The sequence below is a fragment of the Plodia interpunctella genome, chromosome 11, assembly GCF_027563975.2.
Source record: "Plodia interpunctella isolate USDA-ARS_2022_Savannah chromosome 11, ilPloInte3.2, whole genome shotgun sequence".
In the NCBI taxonomy this organism is placed as follows: Eukaryota; Metazoa; Arthropoda; class Insecta; order Lepidoptera; family Pyralidae; genus Plodia; species Plodia interpunctella.
This window is the reverse complement of record NC_071304.1, coordinates 811,123-829,306: the sequence shown is the minus strand read 5'-3', so window position 1 is coordinate 829,306 and position 18,184 is coordinate 811,123. Positions and strand designations below refer to the sequence as shown.

At 36.3% G+C, this 18,184-nt stretch overlaps 3 protein-coding genes across 6 annotated transcripts in view; 1 reads left to right on the top strand and 2 right to left on the bottom strand.

The window, feature by feature from the left end:
- The window catches only part of LOC128673537 (chorion peroxidase-like), a 47,453-nt gene extending 45,261 nt beyond the window's left edge, over positions 1-2,192 (top strand). The window contains exons 12-13 of one of the 2 annotated variants that reach the window (XM_053751457.2): positions 79-1,779; positions 1,896-2,192. In XM_053751457.2, the coding sequence (XP_053607432.1) occupies positions 79-1,779; positions 1,896-2,052 (1,858 nt within the window). In that variant the 3' untranslated portion in view covers positions 2,053-2,192. Of the gene's footprint in view, positions 1-78; positions 1,780-1,895 lie in introns of those variants that run through there. The other variant, XM_053751458.2, reaches the window with a different exon arrangement.
- A 2,399-nt stretch (positions 2,193-4,591) lies between these two features.
- Positions 4,592-6,414, bottom strand: LOC128673539 (uncharacterized protein). The gene has a single exon (XM_053751460.1). It carries the CDS (start codon positions 6,224-6,226, stop codon positions 5,405-5,407), a length of 822 nt encoding a protein of 273 aa, XP_053607435.1. The 5' UTR covers positions 6,227-6,414; the 3' UTR covers positions 4,592-5,404.
- Positions 6,415-9,786: 3,372 nt separating this feature from the next.
- zip (zipper) overlaps positions 9,787-18,184 on the bottom strand; it is a 69,565-nt gene continuing 61,167 nt past the window's right edge. For 2 of the 3 annotated variants that reach the window (XM_053751454.1, XM_053751455.1), the window contains 9 exons: positions 17,687-17,935; positions 16,722-16,892; positions 15,467-15,601; positions 14,981-15,100; positions 14,456-14,575; positions 13,573-13,722; positions 12,670-12,852; positions 11,568-11,731; positions 9,787-10,042 (listed from right to left, as the gene is read on the bottom strand). In XM_053751454.1, coding sequence (XP_053607429.1) covers positions 9,889-10,042; positions 11,568-11,731; positions 12,670-12,852; positions 13,573-13,722; positions 14,456-14,575; positions 14,981-15,100; positions 15,467-15,601; positions 16,722-16,892; positions 17,687-17,935 — 1,446 coding nt within the window. In that variant the 3' untranslated portion in view covers positions 9,787-9,888. Of the gene's footprint in view, positions 10,043-10,694; positions 10,744-11,567; positions 11,732-12,669; positions 12,853-13,572; positions 13,723-14,455; positions 14,576-14,980; positions 15,101-15,466; positions 15,602-16,721; positions 16,893-17,686; positions 17,936-18,184 lie in introns of all 3 variants that reach the window. The other variant, XM_053751456.2, reaches the window with a different exon arrangement.

Sequence of the window (18,184 nt, the reverse complement as noted above, 5' to 3'; positions counted from 1 at the left end):
TCATAATCTTAGTACAAGTATAGTGATATCATCACAATAGCAGTCCAGTTTTGATTAAGGATAATTTTGTGATTTCAGGTACGAAAATGGCGGTTTTGAATCATCATTCACTCCTGCGCAGCTCCAGCAGATACGGAGAATTTCCTTAGCACAAGTCCTATGCCATACGTTAGATACAATTGACAATATACAACCATTCGTATTCCTATCCCCCGAAAACCCTGACAATGACAGAATATCGTGCCAAAATGGCTTACTCAGTAACTTTGACTTGTCTCCCTGGATAGAAGTAAGTTCTATTTCTAACAATGATATTAGCAAAGCTGATGACGAACCTAGTACACAGACACCTAAACGGACTAAACCAACTACTACTACAATCAAACCTACTACGACTAGGCCTACGACGACATCTAAACCTAGAACAACCACGAGAAAAGCTATTAAACTTGCAGCTTCTAACAAAATAGTTCAAAAAAGACCTTCACCTTTGACTACAACTAACTCAACAACACCTGTAAACAAGACTAATGATAAAGTTATTAATAAAGCGAACTCTACTGACACTATTGACGAAGACCAATTTACTATTTCTTTGCCAACTGACATAACAGAAAACGGGACTGTTCATATGATTGACGATAAACTTGACTTTAAAAACAAAAGCCGACGATACGACAACTCTGACAAAACTAACGTGAGACATAACATAAAAGATAATCCCACCAAGTCTTATGAATATGAAGACAATGACAACGTACATCACGTGCAATCTGTAGTTATAAACAACTTACCAAACAAACGACCTTATCATCATAACAGACCTTTACTGACTGTAACAGAAAATACAAATAAATACACGTACCTTATAAACTACGTTCCCCGACCGACTGAATCTTGGCGACGGACTACTCGAAAAACTTATGACAGAGACGTGGTAAAAGTGACATACCAAAATTATGATGATACCTATAGACGACCTAACCCTTATTACTATAACAGACGTGACGATATAACTAATGACGCTATTGACTCGAGACACAGAACAATTACGAAGACTACTAATAAAGACCATTTCCATTCTTCAGCCAGAGCTAATGACGATGAAGTTGTGACAACAAAAACTAAAATCGTTGAGGAGGACGACAAGACTGAAAATCAATTGAGCTCGACAACTGAAAACTTATATAAATTAGTGACTTTTGGCTACATTGGAAACTACAAAGGAAACGATGTCAAAAACTCTGACTTGACTAGAATAGAACAAGCTGAAACTAAAAAAGGAGAAACAAATTTAGATGGTATAAGCAAGGATTTCTCCACTTATGTGACAAAGAGATCTGACGAAGTACTTGACAGCGACAAAGACACTAATAACATGAGACTATCGACATTTTACTTTTACGACACAGCAACTAAGCCTTATAGCAACTTAGCAAGACCGACCAGACGACACGACGAAGACTATATACAAAACATTAAAGCTAACAGTAAATACTATTACATTAAGAACGTTTTACACAAATATCCAGACACAGATTCTGTAGATACGGACAAGAATATTATCGAAAAGAAAAATGTAACTATAGAATTAGGGAACCCTCCAGAAATTAATATAGAAGAAAGATCGTCAGCAAGCAAATTGGCATTTTTGGATGAAATTGAATCTAAATCAGCAAATGCTGATAAAACCAAACTGAAAATTACAAAAAAAAAGCCTACTAACGATCCTGCCAAAACACCATCTGTGGCATTTGAAGTTATACCTAGCGAAAACAGGTGAGATCACGTAATACATTATTATTTTACTAGGTAGGATATAATGATGATCTTTCGGCCTAAATAAAACATATTTAAAAAATATATGTTAATGGAACTGTATATATTATTTTCAGTCCTGCACAATGGGCAGTGTACGAAGAGGACGAGAGCCTCCCTGAAGGACTACCACATCGTATGCCGGCGATACACACAGACCCCTACGCCCTGAAGGAACTGCCAAAACCCATGGACTTGAACAACATGAGGAGACGGAGACCAGGGAGGCTTTGATGATGGCAGAGTAATGTTTGATAATAGATATGACAATATTACAGACGTCGAACGACGAGGAAAATTTGACAGATTATCATGAAGCTTCCCCTCTTCCCCTGATTACTTAAATACATTTTTCAATAACTAGAACAGACTTAATAATAACACAATAACTTGGACTTTGGACAACTTTAAGATAATTAAGAACTTTGACAAACAAAAGTAAATTTTACGAATTAACTTTAACCTGCGGAGAAAAATGCAAAAATCTCCATTGTATCTAAACTGCGGCGCGTAGGTTAAAGTTAACGCCAAAGTTGACTGGTGCAACAACTTTAAATATGACTCGACTGACATATACAAATAAAAATTGTAATTTACATAGTTACAACGTGGCGATTACCTATATCTTAGTGTGAATTTATGACTAATGATAGCGACTGACCGTGTTTCACAGACCAAAATTAATATTTTGATTGCGGATTCAACAGTATTTGCAGAATTTGACTTACTGACTGAAAAGCTGACTGGAAAACTTACTAACTGACAAACTGACTTTGCTACTAATGAACATACGAGACTAGAAGACATAACTTTGTGACAATATTTTTAGTAATAGATAACTACCATTTGACTTGCCTGAAAACTTAGTGACTGGAAAAAGAATGTGATTGATGCACATACGAAACTAGAAGACATAAAACTATCAAATCAAATCAAATCATTTATTGCGTCCTTAATGTAATACAGGTGTTTTCATAGAATTAGAACCAATTAAGGGCCCTGACGGGCGCTGCAATGAGAGAAGGGCCATTATGTTATAAAAACTAATCATATATATGCGTGCTTTATTAATTTTATTGATAGATATGTGACTATATTTTTGTAATAAATGAGTACGATTTGAATAAGATTTAACTTAACTGTGAAACTAACTCGTTGATTGACTTGTTGACTGTGTTAACTCGCTCACACTAGAGCATACATAATAAGACGAAGATAGAGATAAATGATATATACATGAATAAGACTTGACTGAACTGAAAACGGACTCTTTGACTGGTGAACATTCGAAACTAGAGTTTTTTTACTATATTCGTAGTATTAGATGACTATGACTTGAAAAAGACTAAACTGAAAACTTTGTGACTGAGAAATTGACTCTGACCGCTGAAAATACAAAACTAGAAGACAAAACTTTATGATAATATTTGTAGTAATAGATGGAACTACGACTTGAATAAGACTTAACTGAAAACTTGGTGACTGTGAAACTATAGTCAGTATAACTGGTGAAAGTACGAAACAAGACAACATAACTTTTGATAATATTTGCAGAATTTGGTAACTTCGACTACGAATAAAAAAACTTGACTTAACTGAAAACTTAGTGACTGAGAAGTTCAATTTTTAAAATTATGAACAACCGAAACTTGAGGGCACAACATTGAACAGTTTATGACTGCGAAGCTGACTCACTGACTCTTTGGGTGCCGAACGTACTATCTGACATCTGAGAAGGACATAAATTTGTGACATTATTTGCGGTACTATAGGAACACAACAGCATGGATTTAATAAGTACTTACACAGTACCTACTAATTCCATGCACACCAGTAATTAAATGAAAACTTTGTGACTGAGAAATTGAATATATGACATTGATGAACATGACGTGACTTTTCGACATTATTTGTAGACGTACTACGACTTGAAGGACACTTCTTTTATTTTATTCAAGAATAAAATAAAAAAATGACGACTAAGATACTCACTCTCTGGCATGTGAACTCGGGACGTAAACTTGACAGGATTTACAGTAATGACACCGACCGGATTAAGGCTAGAGTGAACTAAAGGCACTGACACAATCACAAATACTAAGAAAAAGACTCTTTACTTTGCTTTTTTCTAAACTTTCGACTCAAGACGTAACTTATTGACAGTTTTTACAAGGCTTAACGACTGACTTATTTTGAATTAATTAAAGACTGAGAAATTGACTTGTGAACTTTTAAACTGTTAAGTATGTAGGGAGTTTTTTGACAGTACTCATAATAATTATATAGTTATAAAACTTTATACATGTAGTTGTGGCTATACTAACATTCCAATGTATGTAAATACCACAAAGACCAATAATAAATTTGACTGACTTTATAACTTACAGACGGAGTAATGCAAATTGCAATGTAACTTATCATATAGTTGATAAATATTTAACTGATAAATGACTGACGTAAGAATTGATAACCAAGTTCGCACAGTGGGTGACAATATAAAAAATATATCAATATATAAAAATAGATAAATTGTAACGTGTGTTAATTTGTGGCTGTTAAATTATTGATACAAACCACCGAATTAGACAATGACGTTTAAAAAACTCTTACTGCTCAAAATATTAAACATTTTGACACTTGTTTTACTTTTTTTTGGTCAATTATTTAAATATAGTACTTGAAATGTTCTCAAGAAATACTATTAATAAGTAATGTGTAGATACTCACAAATGTTAGTAGGTGTTTAGAATATATTATAAATAAAACATTTACAAATATTGGTTTCTCTTTTATTTATACTCTAGGTACTAAGTACGTCATAGAAGTATATTTGGTAACAACTCTTATCATTCAAATTACAGTGGCATTTCAAGTTTTAGATTACTAACCGACTAACAAACTGATCATTAAGCTAATGTAATTATTTGAGATCATAGTAATAAATATGAAATTACCGAAAAATATATTCCTTGTCAGAATATTATTTTCAATAACATAACTCTGCAGATTATACTCAGCAGATATTTCTACAAAACATGTACTTCAGTATGTGTTTTTCGTAGGAATATCTGCTGAGTGGTAGGAAAAAGATTGCATCATATTAAGTACCATTACTAAATCACATTGCCTTATCTAGAGTACATAAATCAGTGTTCTTACCTAGAAGGAAATTTACATAACAACATCAGTTATCTTGATAGGAATAATGCATTATTTTCCATTATTCCCAAGGTCATAATTTCATGTTTTCCTCTGGAAGCCAATATTCAATTCATGTAAATTAGTAATATAACAGTTGAGGTAATAAGGATTTTAACACACTGTAAACTCTTGATCTAACAATTTACTTTCTATTTAACAAAGTTTTTCAATTATTTTCTACAGTCTAAAAATAGACATTTTTGAAAACAACCTCTCAAGTTCTACATATGAACTATGTATTGACAAACATCATAATTACAATTAAACTGGGAATAATATTTTTTTTAATAAAGCAAAATATTACATTGATAATAGTAAATTATCAAATTAAATAAATACAAACTTCGTCACATAATAACAGGTACAAATTTAAGATAATAATAAATTAATCTCTTTCTGGATAATATTGTGCCAATGTTTTGGCCAGCTCCTGCGCCAACTCCATAGTGCCAGCACAGAGCACCCTACGAGAAAGGAGATCAAAAGCCCCACCTGCCGGGTCTATGCAAACACCGCCAGCCTCTCTGACAATAATAGCACCCGCAGCAATGTCCCAAGCATGTATTCCAAATTCAAAGTAAGCATCAGCCCCGCCTAGTGCCACCATAGCCATACTCAAAGCGGCAGATCCTAATGTCCTCACTCCATGACCAGTAGTGGTGATTCTCTTGAAATTCTCTCGAACAACCTTACATCTCTCCTCATCCCTACTTGTTCCTGCTTCAAAATTAATCAATGCATTCTTCAGCTCCTTTACTTCAGACACATATATTTGCCTTTCATTCAAAAATGCGCCTTTACCTTTTTTCGCCGTAAAAAGCTGTTGTAATATGGGATTGTAGATTATACCCGCAACAGGTTCTTTATTGATAACAAACCCGACGGATATGCAGCTGTGAGGGAAACCATGAACGAAATTCATAGTCCCATCGACGGGGTCTATAACCCACGTCGGATCATCAGTAAGTTCACATTTGGCACCAGCTGACACAGTTTCCTCGCCAATAAACTTGTGCGTTGGAAACTTTTTCGATAATCCGCCGATTAACGTGTCTTCGACCTTCTTGTCTATTTCTGTGACGAAATCGATATCGCAAGACTTCAACTCGAACTTATTACATCCGGACACATGATCCTTTATAAGGTTTCCACAGGCTTTAACCAATTCTAGGGCGGTGTCGAAGTACTCATCAATCTGATCGGCCATGACGAAATGTATGCACGCAGCGGCGGATTCTGTATTATACTACAATTAACTTCGCTTCTGAGATAACAGGTTCAGATTCATTTACAAATATAAATCCAATAAATGAACACAAGAGTGCTGTAAAACAAGCAAACCAACCATAAATAAAAAATATTGTAAGCATTGTGAAATTGACAGTTTAGAGACAGTGACAAATTATGACATTTAATTTTTTTTACCGACTGAAGGAAAAGTATTGTTTTTTGTGCGTATCTTGTTTGTAATATTCTTTATTACCTACATCGTATCTTCAAAACCGCTGAACGAATTTACATAATTGAGGTATCGTTACATTCGCTTCCCTAGTATTCTTAGATAGGTGACGTTAAAAAACAAACATGGCGGCTGTGCAACACATTTGGTGAAAATATTTTATTCGAAACGGACCTCTAGTACCTATATTGCTTGAATAATATAAAGTAATATGTCCGTCTATGATTTATTTATGATTGGTGAATGGTCCTAGGTTTGGGTTTGATCCTAATCAGTGAGGTGTCATGAGTTTATATGCCACAATGACTCATTTTACTGTTTGCTACTAGAGTAGTAGTCACAAAACCGTCACCACGAATCACCAAGGGGGTGAAAAAAGGGGGTAATATAATGATAAATGTTTAGCCAAATCGTTTCCCAAACCAGCAGCAAGACATATGTAAATAAAACAAATTATTTTAAAAATCATGAAAAATTGTTTAATTGGCATACCAACTGATAACTTGTTACAACCTAACGCCAATTTACAATTATCAATATTGTTAATAATTAAATATAATATGTAAAATATGTTTATGCTTTCAATCGTTTACTTACATTTAAATTTTATATTATTATTCAGAAAAACTATATAATTAAAAAAGGGTCATTACAATAATTAAGACTTCAGTATATAATAGTACAAAAAAATGTGTGAAGAATAACATAGGGTGTGGTCTGTCGCAGACAGCGAGTTTTTACGTATAGTCCATAATAAAAACTAAGGCCACAATTTATTACTACGTCTTATTAACTCTAATAAGGCTGGCTATACACTAACTTGTGCAAAAAATATTGTTTGTGGTACATTTTTCTGGCACATTTTAGTGAGATCCAGCCGAAGCGAGCCGTATTCTAGCGCGGAGCGCCTGGCGATACAAATAATACCATTTCGTTTGTAAACAAATTTACATTCGCCGCCGTCTGTGTATGTACATTAGCGAAGATATCAAAACTTGAGAAGGGAAATAATGCTCAAATAAAATAGCTAAGAGTTGTGCCGGCGCATTGGACTAAGGAAAATTTGTACTGGTGACAGTTAAGTTCAGACTCGCTAGGCATTTAAGTCCATGGACTTCACGAAATTGTTTCGTAGAGTTCAATTCAGATTGACAAAGAAATGCCGATGTGACAATATAGAACCTAAAGTAGTCTAAACAAGCGCATTGGAGGGAAATCCTATGACATTTAATGCGCCGACGCTCCCCTCGCGTATAAAGCGCGTCCTTACATAACTATCATTAAAATTTGTATGGCAACTAAGCGCTCAGTGAGACACTGATATATTTACATGATTGTGTGAGGCTTGGCGCTGGACTCGGCCGAGGGACTTCACTGAGGACCAACACTGGACGAATCAGTATGAAAAATACGTAAATGTCAATTGATGTATCGTAGAATAGATAAGGGATACTTTTGAAAATGACGCATTTTCATTCTTATTCACAAGGGTTGGTTTTCCACACACCAGCAAGATGGTAACGGTTATATCTACGTTACTCGGTAACAGCTATGTAACATGTTATATGTAAAAATAATTCAATAAATGCGCTAGAGATAATGTGTCTAGTAAATATGTTTTTTTTTTAAATATACTTGTAAACATTATATTCAGTTATCTCTTTCAGTTCAGTGGAAAACCAACCTAATCTAGTATTATCCAGACACAGAGAGAAGTATCATCGGCGAGCGTATCATGGGCACGTATTGTCGCAACAACAGTCTTCCTTTCAGTCGCGTAAAATGCAATAATATAAGAATTATGTACGTTTTGCCACATAGTAATACTTGTTTTACACAATTTCATTACAATATCACCCAATGAGTAATTTAACATTTTACTTTAGACTATGTCTAGGCAAAATAGATAAATCTCGATTGTAAGGAATGTTTCGTATTAATACTGGTGTCCAATTGTATATAGAGATTCACAAACTGTTTTAAATGCTTCGAAAAGTTTCACCACCCTGAGAAGGGTGTAAATACAGATACAAAATAGTTGATGGGTAAAACAATCGGATTATTGATCCATACGCCTCTTAATATGCAGCAACTGTTTACAGTCTTCGTTTGGCAGTAAATATAACATGACAACGTCTACAACAGTTCATAAAATTGATTCCGTCGTAAAAGATTTATCGATGAAATTAATCCTTTCGCTTCGTATATTCTTTGTCAAAACTAGACTAAGAATACTTTCTACAAGTCGTGCAACAAGTTGGCCGACCTAGTCTAATGAAAGAAGCAATATTATATAGTATAATATACGCGAATTTCAAAACATACACTGAAACTAAATGACTGCTTATGCCGATTACACATAAGAACTGAATATCCTACTACGATTAAGTCGAAAGCCAAAAACTACCATTTTAATTGCAACATTGAGCTCCTTGTTCGTCGGGAGTGAGCAAACATTTTAATTATATAAAAAACATGATTATATAATGCTATACTTACTACAATTAGGCCATTTTCAAATATATTAGAAGATAAAAAGGTATTGAATATCAGTTTTGATGCAAAATCAAAGACAACAGGAAACAATTTAGATAAAATTTAAAGCAAAATTATTAAAATAAAATGCCAGTTAAACAAGTCTCGAACACAGTCAATTCAAATATATTTCATAAAACACTGCTCCTTTAGGCATTTAAATGAACAATGCATAATGAAATCGTCTATGATAAAACAGACTATATATTTACTGAATAAATAGGTCTATAACCAGATACGGGTAATCGTATTCACCCGAACATACTCTGATTATAAAAAGGCTTAAGCCCATGACTATATTACCCAAACAAAGACCCAGTTGAAAGAGGTAACAATCTATGCAGCCTTACAATAAAAATCTACATAAACGAAAATGTAAATTTATGATCTAAATTTCAAGCTATATAAAAAGTACCTATATCAACATAAGAAAATATCTATTATAGATAATCTAGGCTGCAATGACGCGTGCGTCACTATCATGATTGATTATACAAGAACCTTGAAAATGTTGAGAGTCTCAATTATTAATTTTGATATTTCCCGTCGATCGCGCAGAATCGAGACACGATAGATAAACAATTGTTTGGCAGGCGCATTAGCACCGGTTCGTAAGGTTCATCTCAATTCGTCAATAGCCTTTCAGTCACTTTCGTTCCAGATAATCGAGGATACTCGACCCGGCGACCACAAATGGAAACATACACGTTGAAAAGGTTACAGAATGAACAAGGATATTTATCTCGGCGACCAAAAAAAAACAATCTTGTAGTGCGATAGTGGCGCCATCATTGCACCTAGACTAATGGGACATAAACAGAAAGCTAAGTAAAGTGTTTGCCCACTCCGGTGCCGGCGGTGCCAGTGGTGGCGCGTCACTCGACGCTGTTGGTGGTGTCGTTGACGTCGTCGAACGACTCGTCCCCGGAGCCGGCGCCGGCGCCGGAGCCGGCCCCGGCCGCCAGCGACGAGCGCTTCATGCGCGACGACGACGACGCGCCCGAGAGCCCGATGGCTCCACCTTGCCGTCTGGAATACAAACTACATATTCATATAAAAGAACATTTGTCAGGATCGTGGCGAGTGCTAATCCTTAGTTCTTGGGAAACAAGATAATATCAAGTTTTATATAATTTAAATTTAAAATCCAAGAAACAATTTGTCGCGGCTGTGAGCTATTGTCCTCGGCTTCATCCTGATTGTAATTAACTAATAAACTTGTCACATTTCAAGATTGAATATTAAGACCAGCTTTACATGCCTGCTGCCAACAATATGATAGTAGCAGAAAACGAAAATAAATAACAAAATTGTAAGTACAAAAACACGTCTTAACTCAACATCACATGTAATGTACGCTTTATCGTCTATTCAAAGGAATGTGTTAAACATATTTTACTTTTGCTTAATAATGATGATGTAGTGAAATTTGATATTTTTTTTATGCAAAACCTAAAACCAGTATTGGCTATTGTAAATTTATGGACAAATTAACACATTTTAGATTTAAACCAATATGCTAAATACATGCATACATGAGATTAATGTCACAGATCATTAATTTGACCATAAAACGTGGTGCGACAGTTGTTAAACGAACATTGTGTTAAAAAGCCAATTTCTATACATAACGCCTGTATATATAGCACAGCGATGAAGTGTTATTTCGAAGCAGTTTTACCTTTCCATCGCTGCTCTAGTCACTATCGGAATCGCTTGGTAACTTGGGCCTAAGTAGCAATACATAAACATAATAAATATATTGATTTTTTTTTATAGATTACTTATGTGCTGAAGTGCTGATATATTAATTTATTAATTAGTACAATATTTTAATTATGTAAGAATGAATAAATTTCATTTTATTTCAGTGTGTTTATATGTAATTACGTCAATGCAATTTATAATTGAGTAAACGTATGAATATTTACAATAGTCAGTCAGAATAATGTAGTGTAATGTTGTTGAGTTATATAACTGTAATCTATACATATAATAAAACTGTCAGTGGGCTCTGTCTGTGCATAGGAGATATTAAAGAAAAATAATTGTGGATTCTTAATGGGACTAATTGTGTATAATAGTATGTATCAAGCTTGAGCCCAGTTTATTTAGGTACTTAGGTAAAATGAATAAGGAAAAATATCAAAAAATCCATGCGAAATGCGACAATATATTTTTTTTGCAATATCACTTTAAAAAATCTATATTTTAAATTAAATCTATACTATTATTAAAATTATATATGTTTGTCTAAAGCGGATAATCTCTGAAACTATCGAACCGATTTCAAAAATTCTTTCACCATTTGAAATGTACATTATCCAAGATTGATATAGGCTATATTTTATCTCAAAATTCCCACGGAAGCGAAGCCCCGGGCAACATCTAGTCATTTAAAGAAACCGCGGACAACGGCTGGTTTGTTAATATAAAGAATCAATATTAAAGTGTATATTCAATAAAAATAGGGAAATAATCAAAACACAAGATTCATCTCGCCTCCAAGTAGTGCAATAAAGTTGGAATGAAGGAATGAATGAAGTCGGGCGACCTGAGCTTGTTGCGGAGGTTGTTGCACTCGCGCGCGAGAGTCTCGTGCGCCTCCAGCATGTCCTCCAGCTCGCGCTGCGCCTTGCGCTTGCACACCTTCTCCCGCTGCACCTCCTCCTCCGTCTCGTCCAGCTGCCGCTTCAGCGCCTTCACGCGCCCGTTCATCTACATCGGGATACACACTTTGTTACTTCAACCTAGGAAGTGACCACCCCAGTGGCCAGCACGAGTACGAAGATAGGTTACTCCGCTCGTCTCACTGCCGCTGCCCGCCGCTCCCTCGCGTCGTTATTGCCGCAAAAGTATTTAAGGAAATATTTTCGGCAGCGGCAGGAGAAGTGACAACGGCTGAGTGTAAATGTGAGGTTACTCCTCACATCACTGCACTACAACATTTGGAGCAAAAATAGAATACGTCAGCCGTTTGAGGGCACACCAACGAAGTCATTTGCCAGTCACTATTACTGCATGTAATTTTTATACCGCTCTCACCAATAGAAGTGGAAGGTGTATGATTCAAATGTATCGAGAGGGACTTGTGTCTCATACGAGATACTTAGACGCTCGAATATAATGACCTCGCCTTACCAGACGAGGATATGATGAACCGAGAAAATGAACAATCTCTCTCATCGGAAAGTTTTTGTAGTTCTTCTAGTTAGTTTCCGTCTGTTTAGTTGACCATGTGAACAAAAGACCCGCTTTCTTACTGTTTTATTATATGTTGAAAATAATAATTATATAAACAAAATCTATATACTATTATAATAAAGAGGTAAGCGTTTATGAGTTTGTATGTTTGAGGCCGAAACTACTGAACCTATTTCAAAAATTCTTTCATCATTTGAAAGGTACATTATCCAAGATTGCTATGGCCTATATTTCATTTCAAAATTTCCACGGGAGCGAAGCCCCGGGTAACATCTAGTCTGAAATATATTTATTGATTACAAGTTAACCTCATAAAAATAAATTAAGTTACATCAGTTATTACCCAAAAAATATAACGGCAATTTTTCGTGGCGTGTATAAATAAATTCGATGCACTCTTGTTATTCAAATGTGAACATACTGGAGCTGTTTAAAAACGTATGGAATCCTACCTTCTCAATCTGCTCCTTGTACTGATCAGCGTGTCTCCTCTCCTCGTCCAGCTGCAGCGCCAACTCCTTCATCTTCTTGTCCAGCTTGCGGGACGCCTTCTGCTGCGCCAGGCGCTCGCGGGACTCCGCCTCCAGCTGCTCCTCCAGGTTCGACACCTTCAGCTCCAGAGAGGTTATCACGCTCTGAGGGTCACACATGCCGGTTCAAACACTGATATATTGTTTATACTACTACACAAGTCACACTATTAGACTAATGTGGACGATATTTATATTCGAAATTATTCAACTCAGGTTGTAATGCATCACTATGATAATAAGATATGTTACTGATATTGTACAATCAGTAAGAAAATATTACACTGCCGTCATCTTATTGGAGAAATTAATTTCTAATGGGTAACTAAGATAAAAAAATCATTTCATGATTATCATAATAAAAACCACGAAGATTTACATAAAATGAAATTAGTATTTTAATCGTCGGTCTTTAATTATTATTATTGCAGTTACTACACACAAATTACGCGTACGCGGGGCAGAGGCAGACTATGTTTGATCTCGGGTCATGAAATATAAATCACGTGTCCAGCTTATATTCCCCCATGGCCATGGGGGAATATAAGCTGAACACGTGATTCGGGCATTAAGCCTAATGCCCGCGATATTTTCATCAAATAGGTCGCATAATTTAGCCGCTCGGAAGACATACGAATTTCGCATTTTTAATACTAGTACAGTCAACAGCATATCAAATTATCCTGCATGAACCTCTATGGCGCCGTAATAACGGCGAGTTTGCAATGACCCATGCGTCAACTCGTGAACGGGTACACACATATATTTTTAACAACTCATATATTTTTGTGGTATAAGGTTCCTAGGAAGTAAAACCAGTAATACCTTGGTCTTGGTCCTGGCCGAGGTCTCGAGCTCCGCCAGTTTAGCCTTGAGCTCCTTGTTCTGTCGCTCCAGCACCAGTTTGCCGCTCTCCAGCTTCTGTGTGGCCGACTTCTCCGTGCCCAGCTCCATTGTGAGTTGGTCGATTTGGTTCTGAAATTACATTTATTTATGTATTTATTTATTCAAACTTTGTTTAACAAGATGGTGATGTGATATTTGCCTGTCAGTTTCATATTATTATGTGCGGTTAAGAGAATAAAATCAGCATTGGTCTAGCATGCCTTTTATTCACAACATGGTGACAGCGGTGGGATGAACCCACGCCACCGAAGAGACTGGTGCCTCAAACCATAGTCAGGGCGGACTAAATATAAAAAGCACACAGAGAATGCTTTTAACATTTAGTCTGTATGGTTTGTGGCTCAACACACAACAAGACTACAAGAAAAAAACATTATTATAAAACTCTCTCATCTGAGCGTTTGCCCGGTTACTTCCCCAGCCGGTAAGCGTCGGAGCCGAAGGTTCGCTTGCTTACTTTTTCTTTGACACCCTCAATAATCAGGCCGTTGTGAAATATAACATAGAAAAGTTTTAAAAATAAAAAAAAATAAAAAAAAAGAAAGTTAGGTATTTTCTTCTATGAAATAGGGTAGCTAACAAGCAAGCGGGTCACTTGATGGCAAGTGATCACCGCTTCCTGGATGGGGGCAACCACAATACTAGGGATTAGCAATACGTCGGCTACAATACTAGACGCGGTGATTTAAATTTAAACTATTACACCTGGACACGTTTCACTGATGATATATATAATTTATTGTTATTTTATGCATGTTGGAAACGTCTAGGATATATAAATATTGAGATTAATGCAACTCACTTGTGCTTTGCGTAACCTATCGTTGAGAATCTCTGTGTTGGACTGTTCTTCGTCTAAGTCTTCTTCGAGGGCCGCTATCCGCGCTTCCAGGCGTTTCTTCTCGTCTATTAGTAGGGTGCTCTGAAATTTATATTCATTTTTAGAACGCTAAATTACCGTACCGTAATTCTAAAGGTGAAAACGGAACACTTACAGGATCACTTTGTTCGTCTGTCCGTCTGTCAAGAAACTTTTCCCAATAATGCGTACAAGTACAAAGTTGAAATTTACATAAAGTACCCAGGTCGATGGTACCTTAAGCTGTGAAAAAATTAAACTTGCATGTCAACGCGATCAAAATATATTATGTTGAAAATGTCGCAATTTCACATCAAACTCAAAATTACGAATTTCGAGTTTGACGCACGACGACATTTGACGCGCAACATATAGCTCTTTCTCACTCAATTACATGTTATCCCTAATGTAATGACGGCTTAATTTGGGAGCAACGCGGAATATTTCAAAATGAGTGTTATTTATGACCTTGGCAGAGGTATTATTGAGTTCGTCAAGCAAATCGTCTCTTTCAGCTTCGGCTTGTCTTCGCGCGCGCTCGGCGGCCGCTAACTCTTCTGCGTGCTGGAGAGCCTCCGCTTCTAGCGCCTGGGAATATCAACAATATTATTATTATTAAAAAAAAAACATATGTAGCGTAGATTTTTGTCTAAGCCAGTCAGAGCGCGGCCTTAGGTTCGAATCCTACTCGAGCCACATGAGTTTGTATGCCAATATCACTCATGTATAGTTTTCATCGACCACCACTTGCTTCCGGTGAAGGAAAACATCGTGATTGATTGTTAACTTGTCTGTGAAATGTAGAAGGCAATTATCAAGAAAGTTATTGTATGTGTTTCATTCCGCGTGTCCACGTACACGACGCTCAACCATGAGGAATAAAACGAGCAAGTTATGTATTCAAAGCGCGAAAGTTTTGGATGAGAGAGAGAGAGAGAGAGAGAGAGAGCTGACCTTGACCCTGCGGTCGGCGTCGCGCGCGGCGGCGGCGGCGTCCTCGCGCTGCGCGCGCGCCTCGTCCGCTTCGCGCATCGCTTCTTTCATCTGCTGCTGCAGCTTCTTCACCTGCTTCGTCGCGTCTTCTTTCATCTAAGGATGTAATACTTTACATATATAGATGGACAAAGATTTTATTGTTTTTGTGTTACACATTTTATAAAAAATCCTACTAATATTATAATGCGAAAGTTTGTGAGATGTTTGTTGTTACTCTTTCACGCAAAATCTACTAGACGGATTGTTATGTCATTTGGTGCACGGGTAGAATACAACCTGGCACAACACAAAATATCTCCCACAATTCCTATGGGAACGAAGCTCCAGGGCGCAGCTATTACTATATATGGCAACAAAAATTTACAATAAAATTGCAAATGAACACAAAATCTTCAATTTACTAGCAGCCCTTCTATTAAAGTCTGTATTCAATAACGAATAAGCACATATAGAATTATGCATATATCTCAAAATTAAGATCGCATGTCCCGAGTGTCCAAATACGTGTTCTCGAGCTGACTTGATGGCAGCTCCAATGAAGTCATCCAAGTGGCTCGATTCTGGCAACAATGTATTTAGGTAGCACCCAATAGAGCGTTGATTTGCCATCGACACGCAAAGAAGAAGATCGCATTAAAGTCCAATAGGGAGTATTAGTGCAAATTTATCCCGCCAGAATACAGCACTGTATATTAGTTACACAAAAGCTTTGCCGCCTTTTGCTATGTCGATTGAAATGTTTATTTTAGAGTACTTTATTAATCCCTCCGTGCTGAAATATTGGCAAAAATCGTTTACCATAAGATAAAAAAACTTCCAAAACTATAGATAATTTTCGAGCCAGTAACAGTCGAATAGAAGCTCGGAACACTTCACACGTGAAAACTTATTAAAATATGGAGGTAAGATCATACAGGTAAGAGGTACTTCATACAGGTAAGATCTTCAGTCAAAATCAAGCTTATATCAATTTATGACCACATTTGACCAAATAATGCAGAACATAACCTAAAATAATGTTATTATTTTCTGGATAATATACTAAATCCTTCCTTTTTCCTTTAAACTCACACCACGATTGCGTAGAAGGTATTTTTGGTCGTAAATCTGCAACAATATTGAAAATTGACGCTTTTTGCCTCCATTGGCAATGTTTGTTGTAGCAGTAGCGCCATCTGCGCTGAGCTTTGCGTAATATGCCCTATTTCCACACCTTGTTAGCCATGTGCAACGCCTGTTCGTTGTCCTTGAGGTCGGCCTCCAGCTTCTTCCTCTGCGCGAGCGCGGCGGCTCTCTGCTTCCTCTCCTCCTCCAGCTCCGCCTCGAGGTCGCGCAGCTGTTTCACTATGCCACGCCGTTTCTCCTCGCCTTGTTCTTCTTTAGCCTATGGGTTACAAATATAAATAAATATATTAGGACAAATCACACAGATTAAGCTAGCCCCAAAGTTAGTTCGCGACTAGTTATGGGATACTAACTCAACTATATATATATATATATATATATATATATATATATATATATATATATATATATATATATATATATATATATATATATATATATATATATATATATATATATATATATATATATATCAGCGCCACCGAGGTCGTCGAGTCGACAAGTATATTTAAACAAGTTTTTCACAAACAATTTGTGTAAAAACCATGTCAGTGCTGTAAGCGGTTGAGGAGTTCAGATGTACATTATATGGAATACACCCCTATTACTATAGAAATAACATCTATTTTACCGTCATAATTATCTCTATCTCGAAATCGGTTTCTCCAACATGTGTCAACTGTGCCTTACTTAGAATATCGTCCCTAACACTGTAGGAATAATATATTATATATATATATATATATATATATATATATATATATATATATATATATATATATCACAGCGCCACCGAGGTCGTCGAGTCGACAAGTATATTTAAACAAGTTTTTCACAAACAATTTGTGTAAAAACCATGTCAGTGCTGTAAGCGGTTGAGGAGTTCAGATGTACATTATATGGAATACACCCCTATTACTATAGAAATAACATCTATTTTACCGTCATAATTATCTCTATCTCGAAATCGGTTTCTCCAACATGTGTCAACTGTGCCTTACTTAGAATATCGTCCCTAACACTGTAGGAATAAAGTATATTTTAGCATCATACCTGTAAATCTCTTTCGAACTGCGCTCGCATGGCTTGCATATTGACTTCTAGACGCAACTTGGCATCTTCAGTGAGCTGCAAATCGTCTTCGATCTCCTCGTTCTGCGCCTTCAGCTCAGCTAGCTGCGACTCCAGGGCGCGCTTGGCTTTCTCCAGTTCGTGCACGTTCTTGTCCGCCGTGCCTTGCGTGTTCGCCAGTTCGTCTAATTCCGATTGGAGGAGGCGCTTCGACCGTTCTAATTCTTCGATCTGTTGGGGAATAAATAGAAAATTCGTATGACATTTTAAAATATTATGTTCAATAAGGTAATGCTGTTTATAATAATAAACTAACGAAATAAGAGAACTTCCTAACATACATAGTGAGTGGCCTATGTTCCACAATTTAAAAAATATATATTTTTAAGAATAATTTTTTTTACAAGACATGCCAAATGTTTTAATTTATTAAATAAAGTTGCGATTTGTGTATAACATGAAGAGTGTTTACGATATAGA

Coding starts and splice junctions, on each gene's coding strand:
- LOC128673539 (XM_053751460.1), bottom strand. CDS start 6,226: ATGGCCGATCAGATTGATGAGTACTTCGACACCGCCCTAGAATTGGTT.